This window comes from Dioscorea cayenensis, unplaced genomic scaffold (genome assembly GCF_009730915.1).
Source record: "Dioscorea cayenensis subsp. rotundata cultivar TDr96_F1 unplaced genomic scaffold, TDr96_F1_v2_PseudoChromosome.rev07_lg8_w22 25.fasta BLBR01000306.1, whole genome shotgun sequence".
Lineage (NCBI taxonomy): Eukaryota > Viridiplantae > Streptophyta > Magnoliopsida > Dioscoreales > Dioscoreaceae > Dioscorea > Dioscorea cayenensis.
In genome coordinates, this window is record NW_024086697.1 from 22242 (window position 1) to 37081 (window position 14840).

Below are 14840 nucleotides of genomic sequence, written 5' to 3' on the forward strand. Positions count from 1 at the left end.
CGTTTGTATTACAGCACTCTATTCAGAGAAGTCGAAACGTGCACGCGTGCACGAGATGTGAAGTTAATATCTCCACACATATGTGTCATAATTTTTAATTTCAGTTTTTTTCTGAAACAAACATTCTGTGCAATGAACCTAAGTGCTAATATACCAAAAAACTGTTAGTTTTTAGTGGTAAATATGAACACTAGGATATGATTTTTTTTTTTTTTATAGTAGTAGGAAATTAACAAAAAAAAAAAATAGTGAGGTCCTTTTCTGGAGTCAAATTCCGGGTCCATTTTGCATCGGCTCAGATTTACCGTCACCAAAACAGAGAATTATATGCAGAAAAGGACATGCAACACCGTCGACTAAGCAGTGGCATTCTCGTAATTTACTTAAAGTCCATGCCCTTTTTCGTAATGAATCCCATTTATAGTTTCTCCTCCCCCTGCTTTCGCCGGACGAGAAGCCCATCATCCTCTTTCGTCCTCTCCTCTCCGGCGATGACGAAGCGCCGCTTCAGCGACAACGAATGCGACGGCGGCGCCGGCATCGGAGACCGTAAGGAGGAAGTGAAGCAGGAGAATTCTCGGAAGAATGGTTCGGTGTTCGAGGCCAGTGGAGAAGAAGCGGCGAATGATGACCTGGAAGTTGAGGAGGCTGCCAAGCCGATCGGTATGCCGGTTAGGGTTTCGGGGAAAGGGAGGAACAGGAATTTGCACTTTGAGTCATTTGAACACTATGGCAATGTTTACAAACTCGTGATTATCCTCTTTCTCTCCTATCGATTCCTTTGTTTTTTTGCTTTGAATGTGTTTTTGTGCGTTTGTTGAGATTTTTTTTTTTGTTGTTTGTGTTGTGTTTAGAATGATAATGTGCTCTTGTCGCCGGAGCATGTAAAAGAGAAGCCTTACATCGCCATTATTAAGGTGAGGGAGTTCGATTGTGATTTATTTTTTTCACATTTTTTACTGCTTTTTTTATTATTATTTGAAAAGGATGGAAGAATTGTTGGACTATTTGTGTTTGTTTTGCTTTTTAAATCGTGGTGCTTTGTGAGTGTTTGAATGGTGTGTTTGATTTGTAGCATGGATAGATAGAAATTTTGATCTGAATCCTCACATGATTTTCCTGGATGTTATACAGTTCAATGTCTTTATTTTAAAATTTTTTTTAAAAAAAAAAAAATTATGCTCGGGAATGTTGGTATATAGACTGAGCATTCATGCTATAGTTTGATACCTGATTTCCTTAACCTCTAATATTTTAAATTATTCCTTATTCCTTAAAGGGAGTATGCTCTGTTATTGAGGGTGAATGAATGGAATGATAGTTGAATTGGAAAATCTCAACTTTGTCATAGTTTATGCTTTGAAGATCCAGAATCCCTGTCTTTTATTTAGAAGCATCCACTAATTTGTAGATGTTTAAATAGTTATCGTCAGACTCATAATGGAAGCTTTCTGGGCATGGTGTTCTCTAAATATTCATTTTTTTATTTTTACTCTACGGGTGTTTGTAGGACATAACCCAAGATGTAAATGGCAGTGTGATGGTTACTGGGCAGTGGTTTTTACCGCCCTGAAGAAGCAACTAAAGAGGGAGGTGGGACCTGGCAAGGAAGAGATACCAGAGAAATCTATTTCAGCTCCCACATTGATGAGCTTCCTGCAGAATGTGTGATGCACAAGTGTGTCATTCATTTCATTCCAATGCACAAGCAACCACCAATTCGTACAGAGTATCCAGGTTTCATTGTGCAAAAGTTTTATGATACTCTTCAGAAGAAGCTATGGAAATTAAATGAGTATGATCTTGACGATGATGTGAAACGTGAGATCACTCGTCTTGTTAATGAAACTAGAAAGCGTTTAGGAGAACTTCCAGATATTGTTGAAGATGCTCCTGCTAGTGTGAAGGATAAGCTGAAGGGCAAATTCCAAATCAGGAGTCCGGCCCCACCTCCTCCTAATGCTTTGAGAGGTGGAATGACTGTGGCATCTAGCCATGGAGTGAAGGTGGATTCACCTAGTGCTTCTATTCCTGATGTCTCCAAGTACCTTAATATTCTAGTTAAATTCAAAGCTGAGACTGGAGTTGCAAACCGAGACAAGTGGTTAGCAAAGCTTCTCCAAGTAATCGAGCCTTCATGCAACTTGAAAGAATATCAGTCAGCAGAGAAAAGCACTAATGAAAATGGCAATGTAAGAATATGCTTTCTCCAGTGTCAGGCTTTACTATTAGAGGCTGTGCCTTTTTCCCCCCTTTGGATATTCATTCTCTCACGCTCTCATGGTTAGTTTACATAATAGTCCAATGATGATATATCTAACAAGCCTTTGCCACTTGCTTTGCATTGCTATAGCGTTCATACTGTCAACTTTTACTTTTTAAATCTGATGATTTATATTGATTATCTTTCATTACCCTCTTTTTTTTTTATGAAAATAATGTTTTCACTCATTTTTTTGGAAGCTCTCCACAAGATGATTGCATTTGTGGTAGTGAGTAGTGAGGGCTTTTTGTGGTACCATTATTTGTTAAAAATATAGCTATATTGGTGCAAAAGATGAGGTAGAGGGCAGGCTTGGGTTGTATTAACTTTATGTTATTCTGGTTTTGATATCTCATTCTCATTAAAGGTTCTAATCTCTAGGGTTTTGGAAGAATTTGTTGGCCAGACACTGCTGTATCTGCGATTGCAGCACTTGAAAAAGCTTCATTTGACGCCTTTTCTTCTGATTTCCAAAAATATAACCAGAAGATGCGGCAATTGGATTTCAATCTAAAGGTCAGGATAAATAATTTCTAGCATTCAATTTCCCTGTTTGCCATTGATGGCATTTTACACTATCAATTTTGGAAGGTAATTTGCATGCATTGTTTTACTTACTCAATGATGTACCCTCTTTTCTTATCTATTTGTTAAACTGTGTATAAGTTTGGTTTCCATTTGTGATTTGTTAATTTTTATCATAATGAGAATATTAAGTCGTGCGATGTTAAAACAAACTTCACTTAAGTTGAAAATATTGATGAGATTTGTCATTTATGAAAATCTCAACTTATAATTTGAATGCCTTTTTATTTCATGGTGGCATTTATGTTTTATAATTTAAAAAATTCAATGTAGTTGTTTATGGTGAATTCTCAGAAAAGATTCTTTCAGTCTACCAGCTTTTTTAGTCCTTAATGGATATTGCTTTCTTCCATGCTTGTTTTACCACTCTACAATGTGCATCTTGGACTTCCTTTGCTTGTTTGAATTTATCACTTTTCTTTGTCAATACTGCACACCTCTTATAATTAGTATTTGATGTTTTGGATTGTGTATTGAGGGATGGATAACTGATATTGAATGATATGCTGTGCAAGACATGCATGTTATCGATCTTATTATCATATGCATGATGCCAGTTAGGACTGCACTTCTTGTTCATGCATGCTATGTTGTCGACTGCATTCTCATATGAGTCTGAAATTCCCATTTATGGAAGCTTGCTTTTGATGATTGTGTAACTTTTATGGCAATATCTTGTTTGATTATTCGAAGATGTCCAATTTTCTTTCCAAAATATAACTGATGAATATATGATATCTGTGATAAATAATTGGTTATCTCCTTCTTCCATATCAATGCAAAACAAGGGAGTACTAGCTAGGCGTCTGCTGAACAAGGAGCTGGACCCTGCAGTCATCATAAACATGCTTCCAAATGAACTAAAGGTATCCATTCAATTCCACTTGTTTTTTTTTTTTTTTAAAAAAAAGGTGAATATATTTTGCTTCTGTTTGTGATCAGTATCATGTCTAGGGCCTAGGCTCTCGTCTTAGGATTAACAGTGGGGTTGCATACTCCTATTTTTTTAGCTTTTCATTTTAAGTTTCAATGGCGCACTTGTAAGTGCATTATGCATACAAACAGTAATGGACATCATTGTGCATGTGTTGGTTATTTTGATATCCTTCAAGCAATGTGGTTCGGATACATAAACTTACATATCCATAGAGGTGATATGCAGCTTTTCTTTAAATACATTTTGATACATTAAGGACATGTTTGGATTGCATCCCTTCCATGTGATTATACTTTATATCAGTTTATCTGAACAATAAGGGTTTTGTGTCACTTATGTTCTTTCCCGTCCACAGTCAATCTTTTTTCTTCTTTATTTTTTTCTAACTAAATGTGGACAAGGCACGTATTAGGGATATGCACAGGCATAGAATTACTACTCTCAGCACACCTATGCTCTCATCCTGTGTAAGTTGAGGTTGGAACCCGCATCTTTAACGGAACACAAACACCCTACCTAGGGGATATGGTGCCAATTGACCAACAGATTATTGGCCTTAATTTTCCTTTCTCATTTTAATATCAATCTTCAATTTATCCAAGATAATTTTTTTAAATCTTTTTAAACTCCATAATTTTTTTTTTTAATTTTTGTGATGTTATTCTTATTTTTCTATTTTTTTAATACTGATTTTCATGAATTTTGATGATTTTAAGAATCTTGTGTTATTTTAATTTTAATTTTAATATGTGATTTGAATCCCTCTCTTGAGCCCTATTTCTTTAAAAATAATTTGTTTTACTAAAATGTTTGCTGCTCTTCTGAATTCAGTGTGCGTATTTCTGACAGTATTCAGATATCTAGCTCATTATAGTTCCTGATACTCTCCAATACTTGAATACTCAAAACCCATATCTACGTTCTTCTTACACTGCCTTTTAAGGATGAAATTATACCCTTCCTCGCTCGAAGTTCTCCAGCTAGATTTTCATTGCTTTAAATTTACTTTGTTGCTTGCACAAGAATGTAACTGTGTATATATTTGCTTCTTTACTGATAGCATTTCAGTGCATTGCGTATATATTGCTTCTGAACTGATATAGTCAGCATTTCAGGATGGCTTCACTGCACAAGAGAAAACATCAAAGGAGCCTGACGTGTCAAAAAAAATGCAGGTTATTGTCTCCTTCGTTGTGTGTATATACACCAGCAACCCGAAACATGCATACAAACTTATAGAATCAACCTCCGATTATTCATGTTAATTTACCTGTGAAGCTATGATTATACTTGGCAACAATGATTACAAATTCTACCCATCCAAAACTGAAACATAATAACTGATAAACCTCTCCTTGTAACATTGTGTTTCATTGGAAAATGGACTGCAAAGAACTTTGCTAACTATGTTAGGCTTATTCAATCAGATGACTGATGCTCGCTGTCCAAGGTGCATGGAGAAGAAAGTTGGTGTTGCAAGTATCATCCAGACTGCAGGACATATGGACCGGTACCAGGTCTGACAATTTCCTCTTTCCTGTTTTCTGTTAACTACTTGCTTTCATTTTAACATACTTTATCGACTGTGTTTTGAGTGACTTGAACAGATTAATCACTCAATTGATATGCTTAAATTGCATCAACTGATTTTAGACATTGTTACATGTACAAATCTTGCAGCTGGAATGCAATGGCTGCGGCCGCACATGGTATACCTCACGCGATGCCGTCTCATTTTTAACAACAGATTCACCCACAAACACCGCAAAACCAAACTGAGCACCACCAGCCACCGTGACGCTTGTAAATGACAGCGAAAGCTTGAGAAGCCACCCCTTGTTGTTCTTCTTCAAAACTGCATAGATGCAAATTTGCTTGTGTAACAAAAGTAGAAAACTATGACTTCTAAATGCTGGTAGATAACAGTTGTGTTTTTCATTGGTAGACTCCTGTGCATACAATAGGTGGTACTGACTTTAAGGACAACGGCTAACTCTTTATAGACAGTTTTTTTTTTGCTTTGTGGATGTTCTCTTGATTATCTGCACAGCTTATGAATTCAATGCTAGCTCTGATTTTCATTTCTAGTTCTATGAGCAGGTTTATGCTATGATTATGTGGTTATTAACTTTGTCAGGAGTCAGGATGCCTTTGCCATATGTTAAAAATAATAAAACTACCCTTTGGCTTTTTTTTTTAATTGTGTTTGTATGTCCATTTGTTCTGTTTAGTTGTTTTAATAAATCTGTGGTTTATCTACTTCACTCCGAGTAATAGTAATAGTAATAGTAATAGTAATATTAATAATAATAATAATAATTATTATTATTATTATTATTATAATAAACTACTCTTTGTTACTCTTCCAAACAAACAAACGTAACTTTTATTCCTACTGTTATTGCATCCCCTGTTTCTTTCCTTCTTATTCTTATTTCTTGGGAACAAAATAGATACAAGAGAGTACAACAACCAAAAGAACATCAAAACTGAACAAACATGGTATTCTTTAACTTAATTTAAAAAAAAAAAAACATAAACATAATAAGAAAACTAAAACATCATCATCATCATCATCATCATCATCATCATCTCATTCCAACGACGCTCAACAGGGGAAAGCTCAGCAGGAGCAACAAGAGAATCATCAAAAATGGCTTCAAGACTCTCATTATCTCCCATCAAATAAGCCTTCAAAAAAGCCACCATTATACCCCCTGTTGACCTCCTCATTAAATCCTTAAAATTCACCCCATTAGTACACACACACTTGGTCACTTTGGGAGCATCATCATCCAACATATCAAGATGACCATAATCCTTCACAACAACATGATAACATGGAGGTTTACACTCATAGTAGAACTCTTTATGATTAACTCCCTCTGGAGCACAAGCAGGGAAAAACATGTTCTTCTTCTTCTCTCCAAGTCCAGTTCCAATCACCATTGCTGGAATTCCAAGCTCCATTGAAGATGGTTTACCGGTTAAAATCCTTGGAGGGATTTGATAACCTTTAAAAGGTCCAGCCACCGGGTCAACTCCAATTAAGGCTGAGAACTTTAGAGTTGTCTTGGTGCATCCAAAGATAAGAGAAAAGGCTGCATGGCCACCTCTACTGTGACCTTTGTTTTGTTCAAATATATATATATATATATATATATATATATATATGGAAAAACAAAGGAGATGATTATTATTTATTGCTGTAAGAAAAAATCTAAGTATATATATATATATACATATATATTAAAAATAATATAGATAATTATTTGTAAGGGAGCTAGACATCCTTGCCTGAATTTAATAACAGTTTCTGATACCACTGTTAGGATCAAGTGAATGGAAGAGCAGCACACATACACACTATGCTGCTGGAATCCAGTGACAAAGCAATGTATTAATCACACCTTGAATTCCACTCAATTGACTATAAGCTTAAGCACTTTAATGTCATACAATAAGAGCAAAGAAGAATGAGTAAGAAATGCGGAGATTTTTCACACACAAAATGACTCCTCCATTCATTCAATTAAGTACCGAGGGCATTTATACAAACACCTAGCGAGACCAACCATCATGGTCGCATCGGTACATAGCTAGAGAATATTCAATCTAAACAAATATTACAAACAAACACTAACAACGGGTAGTTTTAAGCATCCCCGGATGCATTACAATAAACACAAGCGACTAAGCGACATTCATTTCTTTCTTGTTTTTGAGTCCCGGACACAAGGCGCACCAAGGCTGAATTCATGGAGACAAGCTGGAGCTGCAGCGACTTGAATTCTTGGGACTCAAAACAAGAAAGAAATGAATGTTGCTCTATCTGTTTGATTGTATGTCATCTGAGGATGCTCTAAAAGCTACATGTGTTATGTTTGTCTGTAATATTTGTTTGAGATATTCTGACCATGTCGTCATGACATGCAGTGCTGATGTGTATGACTGCTGGCCTGAGTGAGATGGAGGAGGCTCAGTGCTGCTCGTGCTGCTTGCTGTGCATGCTAAAGTCTGTAGTCAGTGGTGAGATCAGGTGTGATGCTGTCAGCATGCTCAGCAGCATCATGTGTCTGTATCTTTGATCGCGATCTACTACCGATCTGGCTTTTTGTAAATTAGCTTCAACTCCGGTTGGTAACAAAGCTTGGAGGTTTCCGGCCAACCGGTCGGTGACCTCTGCTGCTCCGGTGATGCCTCCCGGTGGAGCATGGTAGTATAACGAAAGCGACATTCATAAAAAAACAATTGGACGTAGAATAATATATTGGTACTTTCACTTGCATGCATATATGAGCTAGTACTGTGTATGGGAATTAGATAGTAATTAATTTATTTTTAAAAAGTACCTGAGGGTGCCACAAGGATGAAGCCATGAGAGGAGATGTGGTTGAGGGAGTAGAGGTAGTAGTTGTTGGAGAGAAAAAGCCATGGAGAAAGAGAACCACTGGGTATTTCCCTGATTCACTTGGGGTTACAATGAGAAGAGGTTTTGGTGGAGATGAACAATCCTCTTTTTGTATTATTATTTTTTGGACCGTTAGCTTTCCCATTTCAAACACATTCTTCTTTGATTCCATTGTGTATAATATTTCTCTCAATTTTTCTTGGAATAATGTTGATGATATATAGAAATGAATGGGTGGCTAGGCAAAAGGATTTATGCAGGAGAGGTTTAGTTCAATGGCATTTTTATATGAAATCACTTCCATGTTCAATGGTATGTATGAATAAAGTGGATAAACCACATATTTATTTAAAAAGAGAGAAGGTAACAGAAAACACCAAGTACAGAAGTAAAAAATAAAGTACCAGACATAAGAAAATATAAAAGACCGTTTTCCTCACCAGGGATGAGGAAAACAATCAGTACTGAAAGAAAAAACAGAAAAAACAAGGAGAGAAAAGATAACAAGCCGGGCCGGTGAAATCAACCATCAGGAGACACAGGCCTGTCCAGCAACAACGAGAGCGGATTACTCCTGACTAGAGGTGTGCACCGAATCACCAGCTGGATCAGTTGATCTAGAGCTCAGGAAGTTAAGAGAGCGTTTGATCCTCTAAACAGCATCGAGGGTTCCTGCTGATGGGCCTCCGCATCTACAGAAAGAAAGAAGCAAATTAGTTGTTTTGTAGAGAGTAGAAAAAATGGGAGACTGAATTTGATTTAAAAAAATGGTTGTTGCGTTCGATAAATATTCAGGAAGATAGCTCTAGAGCGAGAGATCCCGAGATAATCACGGAAGTAGGATTCAGAGGGGATCAAGTGGTCGAGATATTAGAAAGCAGAGGATGGAAGAGTATCGATATCTAATAAACATTTGAAGTAAGACCCGGATTCTTTACGAGAAAATACAATCGATGAAAAGTTGGTCACTTGTTTTACGAGGTTGTTATGACATAGAATACATGTAGTCGATGGCATTTTGGATTACAACTTTTTTTAAGCAGATTCTCGAGTCAGAATTTTTATTTTTCCTAGGCAAAGCCAGCAGGAATAAAGTTATTTTTACTAGGTGATTTTATCTTCGAATTTGGAGTATAGTTATTTGCAATTCCTCCATCAATAAGAAAGTTGTAGTATGATTTGACAGAGAAGGCTCCATTTCTATTTAATAACCAGAAAAAGGAATCCTCTTGGTCGATTTGGGACAATTTGGAATATAATTTTTTGAATTATGACAAAATCGATGCAGTGGAGGTTGATTACGAATGGATTACCACTGGAATTAAGAATATGAATAAATTGTCTTACTGTAATCCAAGAAAAGAAACAGGTCCAAAAAAAGTGATGACCAGCGATCTTTTTGGAGATGAGACCCTCTAACCATCTATCAAACCAAAAAGTGTATTATTACCATTCCCAATTAATTTGGTTATCTGAGGATCGAAATGAGGGTAGAATGGCATTAATTCCCAACCAGAAGAAAGACTTATTTCTAGGTGGTTGATGATATAAAATGTCAGGCGATTCTCTAATCGTGTAGTTGGCATTGATTATCTTGGTCCAACAGGAAACCGACTTTGTTGTGATTTTACACCACCACTTACCCAGCAACGCGTTGCTGAAGACCTGTAAATCCAAAATTCTCCAACCACCCATGTTACAGGGTCGACAGATTCTTTTCCAAGCAATTAATCTAATTCCCTAAGATCCCAGATCCGGGCCCTTCCAAAGAAAATCTCTTCTGATTTTATCAATCTCATGAATGACCCAAGCAGGAAGTTTAAATAATGATATCGATCTGTTTGGAAGTGATGAAAATCTGAAATTGATAAGGATAAGTCGACCCCGAGGGAAAGGTAAATTGCTTTCTGGTCCGAAAGCCTATCGCGAGACGGTATCAATTAAGCTTATCGATCTTGTCGCCCTAGGGGCGTCTACGAGAGAGGAAACACCCGGGTATGTAATGGGTGAGACAATCCCTATTGCAATTGAGAATTCTAGTGAAGATGAGTGAGGGTTGGTAATCAAAATTTGTGGAGTAAAAGACGACTTTTTGAAAAAAATTAATTGAAAGACCAGAACAACCTTCAAAGAGATAAAGAAATAATTTAATGATTTTTGGGATCATCATGTCCACAGTGAGAAAAAAATAATTAAATCATCTGCATATTGTAATTGACATATGTTGTTTGAGTGGTTGAGCTGAACTCCAACTAAAACTTCAGAATTAATAGCATGGTAGAACATAGCTGAGGGGTATCAACCGCTAAAGGCGAAAAAGGAGGGAGAAAGGGGTCACCTTGTCTTAATCCTCTTTTGCATCGGATATACACACGAGGTGTTCCATTAATGAAATTTGTGTTTTTGGTAGTATTGAGAATGGTGTGTATCCAAGAAATCCAGCGGTTGCCAAAACCTCTAGCTTCAAGAATTTCAAGAAGAAAGTTCCAGTCTAATGAATCAAAAGCTTTAGCAAAATCAACCTTTAAAAGCAAAAGCCAAGTAATTTCTTTTTTTGAAGATTAAAGATCACTTCTGAGGCGCAATAATGTTATCGACAATGCATCTACCCTTAATGAATCGGATTGTGATATGTCAACTAATTCCCCAATTTTCTGACTCAATCTTGAAGCAAGAATTTTGGAAATGATTTTACAAGTGGAATTGATGAGACTGATGGGTCTAAAATCTGTGACCTCAGTTGGGGCATTTTTTTTTTTAATTTATGAAAAGGTGGATAAATCATTTTCATTGAACATGGTATGTTTTTTGATTGTGTTATTAAAATAAAAGATAGAACAAAAAAGTCACATAAGCAACTATAGAAAAATAGTGACAAGATAGACATTCACTAGATGCAAAGAATACAGAAAAACAAAACTGAGACAACAATTGAAAGGTTTAGGTAAAATACCCTATTTAGTCATTGTTTTTTACACAATCTGTCTCTTTGATTCCTGTATTTTAATTTATCCTCAGTATGTTCATCTATTATTGAGATCTGGCAAACTAAATCCAGGGCAAATTAGGTCCAGGCCTTCACTGCCATTTTTTGCTCTGTCTATCTGTGCTATCAATATTACTCTCTTTATTTATATAACTTAGGAAATTGAAGATGGGTAAATTTGAAAAGAATAAATATTGCTTTAATATTATAAAAGCGATAACTATTTTTGGAATAATTTTTTTCTCTTAAAACAACTTGTCTTTTAGAATGAAGGGAGTATTATAACAACTTAGTCCCTCATCCAGTTGTAGCTGTTAGTTTTCATCTCTCATATGCACTCACAGTGCACTACATTCGTATAAACAAACACCGCAATGTTAATTGAATGTAGTCAATCAAGGTGATGGATAAAAAGGATTAAAATGGATGAGGGTTGTTTAGTTGAGGACACCATAATGAACAATGACTCGTAGTGCAGATTATATGCACATCTATGGCAATGGTCGGCTGCACTTCGCCCAGAGATTGGTGGGCTAGGGTTGGAGGAAAAAAAGATGGAGCAAAGAAGAAGGGAAAAGAGGGTTCTGAGGGTTTGGATCTCGAACCCATTTATTTAGAAAAGAAGCCAAAATATAAAAAATAATTTTTTTTAATTAATATTTTATTGGTAAAAATACCACATTAGCACACAAATAGACAGAGCAACGAATGGCCGTGAGGGGCTTGACCTAATTTGCCCGATTTCAACAATAGAGAGACCTATTGAGGACAAATTAAAATATAGGGATTAAAGAGGTAGATTGTGTAAATTACAAGAACTAAATAAGGTATTCTATCACTTTTGTTTTTGATTTATCATAAAATGACATAAAAATTATTTGCACAGGATTTAGAAAAGAAGACTCAATTATCCAACTATTATTTTCCATGTGAAATCATATACAAGTTAAACAAAAAGAAAAAAAATAAAATAAAATTGTAGCAAAAATATTAAAATGGTATCATATCTTTCATTATGGTTGGAAGGTTCTTATTGGTAAAAGTATCTTTTGTTATGGTTGGAAGGTTCCTATTGGTAAAAGTATCTTTTGTTATAGCAGACCAGTATCTTTTAGCATTGTGCTACCACTTGTTGAAAGATTTCTTCTCAAAGATTGTTTTCTGAGGTTGATCTTGTTGGAGATGCGATGGTTAACTCGGTCAGTGAGTCGCGTCCGGTTGTGAGGCAGCATTCTCTAGAAACCCGTATCCCTTGCAAACCTGCCCACTAGCTGCAGGTTATGGAGAAGTTAGGGAGTGAGTGGGTCGCTATGTAACGGATCTTTGATCTTTGAATTTTTATTTTTCCCTTAATGTGTTGTTTATGATTTACTCATTTTTATTCAAAATAAAAATTAGTAGATTAAAAAAGCATCTAACTAATATTTCATTGTCTAACAACATCTACAATTTAGAAGAGCAGTTCTGTTAAAAAAATTTAAAAATTAATAAACTATGAGAAGCCAACTCAAAAAAACTATTGTTTGTTGTTTATTTGAACTTGAAACGTAAAAGATAAGGTCCACAAGGGCATTAAGTCCACCAGGACATCTCAAGGTTCATTGAAAGCTATTGTAGAGCAAGACTGCTCTGTGCTTCTTCGATCATTTGCGAATACCAAGCTAAGTATTATTTGAAGAATAGCAAACAATGCAGCACACCAATTAGCCAAGAAAGGATCCTTATGTAATATAAGTAAGGAGTGGTTTGAACCTCCTCCTAATCTAGTGTAAGATGATTTAATCCAATCTAAGATTTCCCTTTTCCAAAAAAAAAAACATAAAAGATAAGGTCCACAGTTCATTCAATTCAAGCAACCAACCAAGCAATGAAGTTGGCGTCCTAGTGCATTCCACTCAATGATTCAATACACAAAGTAACAAGGAACACATCTGGATAAATCCAATCAACCACCAAGAAATCAAAGGCAGAGTCCTTAGAAATTTAATGCATGAGATGACCAGTCAGTGCATCAAGAGAGAATTGTAAAACAATCATTCATTTTTCTCATGTTTAGTATATTAAGACAAAAACAACCCACCAACCACACAAAAGTACAGAGAACCAATTTGAATCATCCATAGCTGTACATGAATCACATGTTTTATCAGCAAAGACTCTGCACAAATACATTACATGTTTCCATCTCAAGATCAAACACTTTTGCGGTAGTATCCTGTTTTCCTTTTTCTTTCTTGCCAATCCCAAGAGAATTCAAAATCAGACTCACATTTTTTTTTAATATATATATATATATATATATTGCTTCTCAACATGTGTTGGAAGCATCTTGAAGAAGGCTTTTTTTTTAACAACATTTTTCAAAAGATTGAAAACAGCTCAATACCAAGATTCCATGAGCATTTCATTTGTTCACAAGCCCATTCTTTCTTCCTTTTGATCGAAGCTAGTAGAACTTGAATAATTTTTGTAATTACAGAAGGTAAATTATCACCAGTTTTGGACTTCTGAACTTTGCATCAATCTCACATCCTTGGTTCTTTATGATTTCTTAAGTGTTGTGGGAATTCTCAGTTCTTTTTGGATTCTAAAGATGAACCATCTTTCAATGCTTCTGTAGCTTAATTCATTTAACATTCCTAGAAGCCAAGCGCACTAATTCTGTCCCATCCTCATTAGAGAATTGCCCTTCCAAACATGAATCTGTCAGCATATGAAAATTTCAATCCCTTATCAAGTCAAGGGCCTAGACAAGAAACAAAACAAACAAATTAGACGCAAATAAGAAAAAAATGATCAATATATATAATTATATTTCTTATTAAATCGGACTAAGCAAGCAATGCAACTTAAAAATATAAGCTGTTCTAGCAAGAACCAGATAAGCTTAATTAGGCATAATCATGCTAACTAAAAGAATTTGTCATATCCACTTCTACTAAATTCATACTTATGTAGAAGGCGAAGCTCACGACAACAATTATAATTTTTCTTACAATTTTTGGTAGAAATGTGGACAAGCCACAGTGTCGAACCTTGACCTCTAACTAGGAGCTGGAAAATCAAATATTAACTCTTCTATTACAGGGGTGGTACCAATTAGATTTTCAAGAACACAACAATAACAACAAAAAATAAATAAATAAAGGTGAAAATCCAAGATTGGCCCCCAAACTATATCCAAATGTTCATTTTGATCTTGAACTATATGGAAATATTCCCTTTGATCTTTTCATTTCACATCAATGATGGTATGGCAGTTTGTCCATCTGATGAATTATTTAAAGTTTTAACTTAGTGTAGCTTAAGAACCAAAATGGACATACTTATGTCATCTAGGGACCAAAATAAATTTATTTCTATCGCTTAGAGACCAAAGAGAACATATTTGTTGTTAGGGACAAAGAAGAACATACTCATGTAATTCAAGGACCAAACTCAATATGCTTTTGTAATTGGAGGACGAAGCTGAACATTCTCAGGAAGTTCAGGACCAAAGAGATCATTTTTCAGGTTCAGGGTCCAAAAGCACATTTGGGTATAGTTCCAAGACCAATTGTGAATTCCCAGCATTAATCAAATTTTCAGCTCAAAATCAGTAGCTCTATCCTCTAGTTAAGCAAGGTCCTATTCCTAAGGCAATTTTACGAGAAAATGT

At 35.6% G+C, this 14840-nt stretch overlaps 1 protein-coding gene and 1 pseudogene across 1 annotated transcript; one reads left to right on the forward strand and one right to left on the reverse strand.

Moving 5' to 3' along the window:
- Window positions 1–462: 462 nt before the first annotated feature.
- On the forward strand, window positions 463–5872 carry LOC120254026. The gene is given in 9 exon segments (XM_039262173.1): window positions 463–749; window positions 855–917; window positions 1511–1558; window positions 1560–2192; window positions 2645–2779; window positions 3637–3714; window positions 4901–4960; window positions 5213–5302; window positions 5466–5872. Coding segments are annotated over 9 exon segments (1464 nt in total). The 5' UTR covers window positions 463–491; the 3' UTR covers window positions 5565–5872.
- Window positions 5873–6307: 435 nt separating this feature from the next.
- Window positions 6308–8368, reverse strand: LOC120254028 (annotated as a pseudogene).
- Between the last annotated feature and the right edge of the window lie 6472 nt (window positions 8369–14840).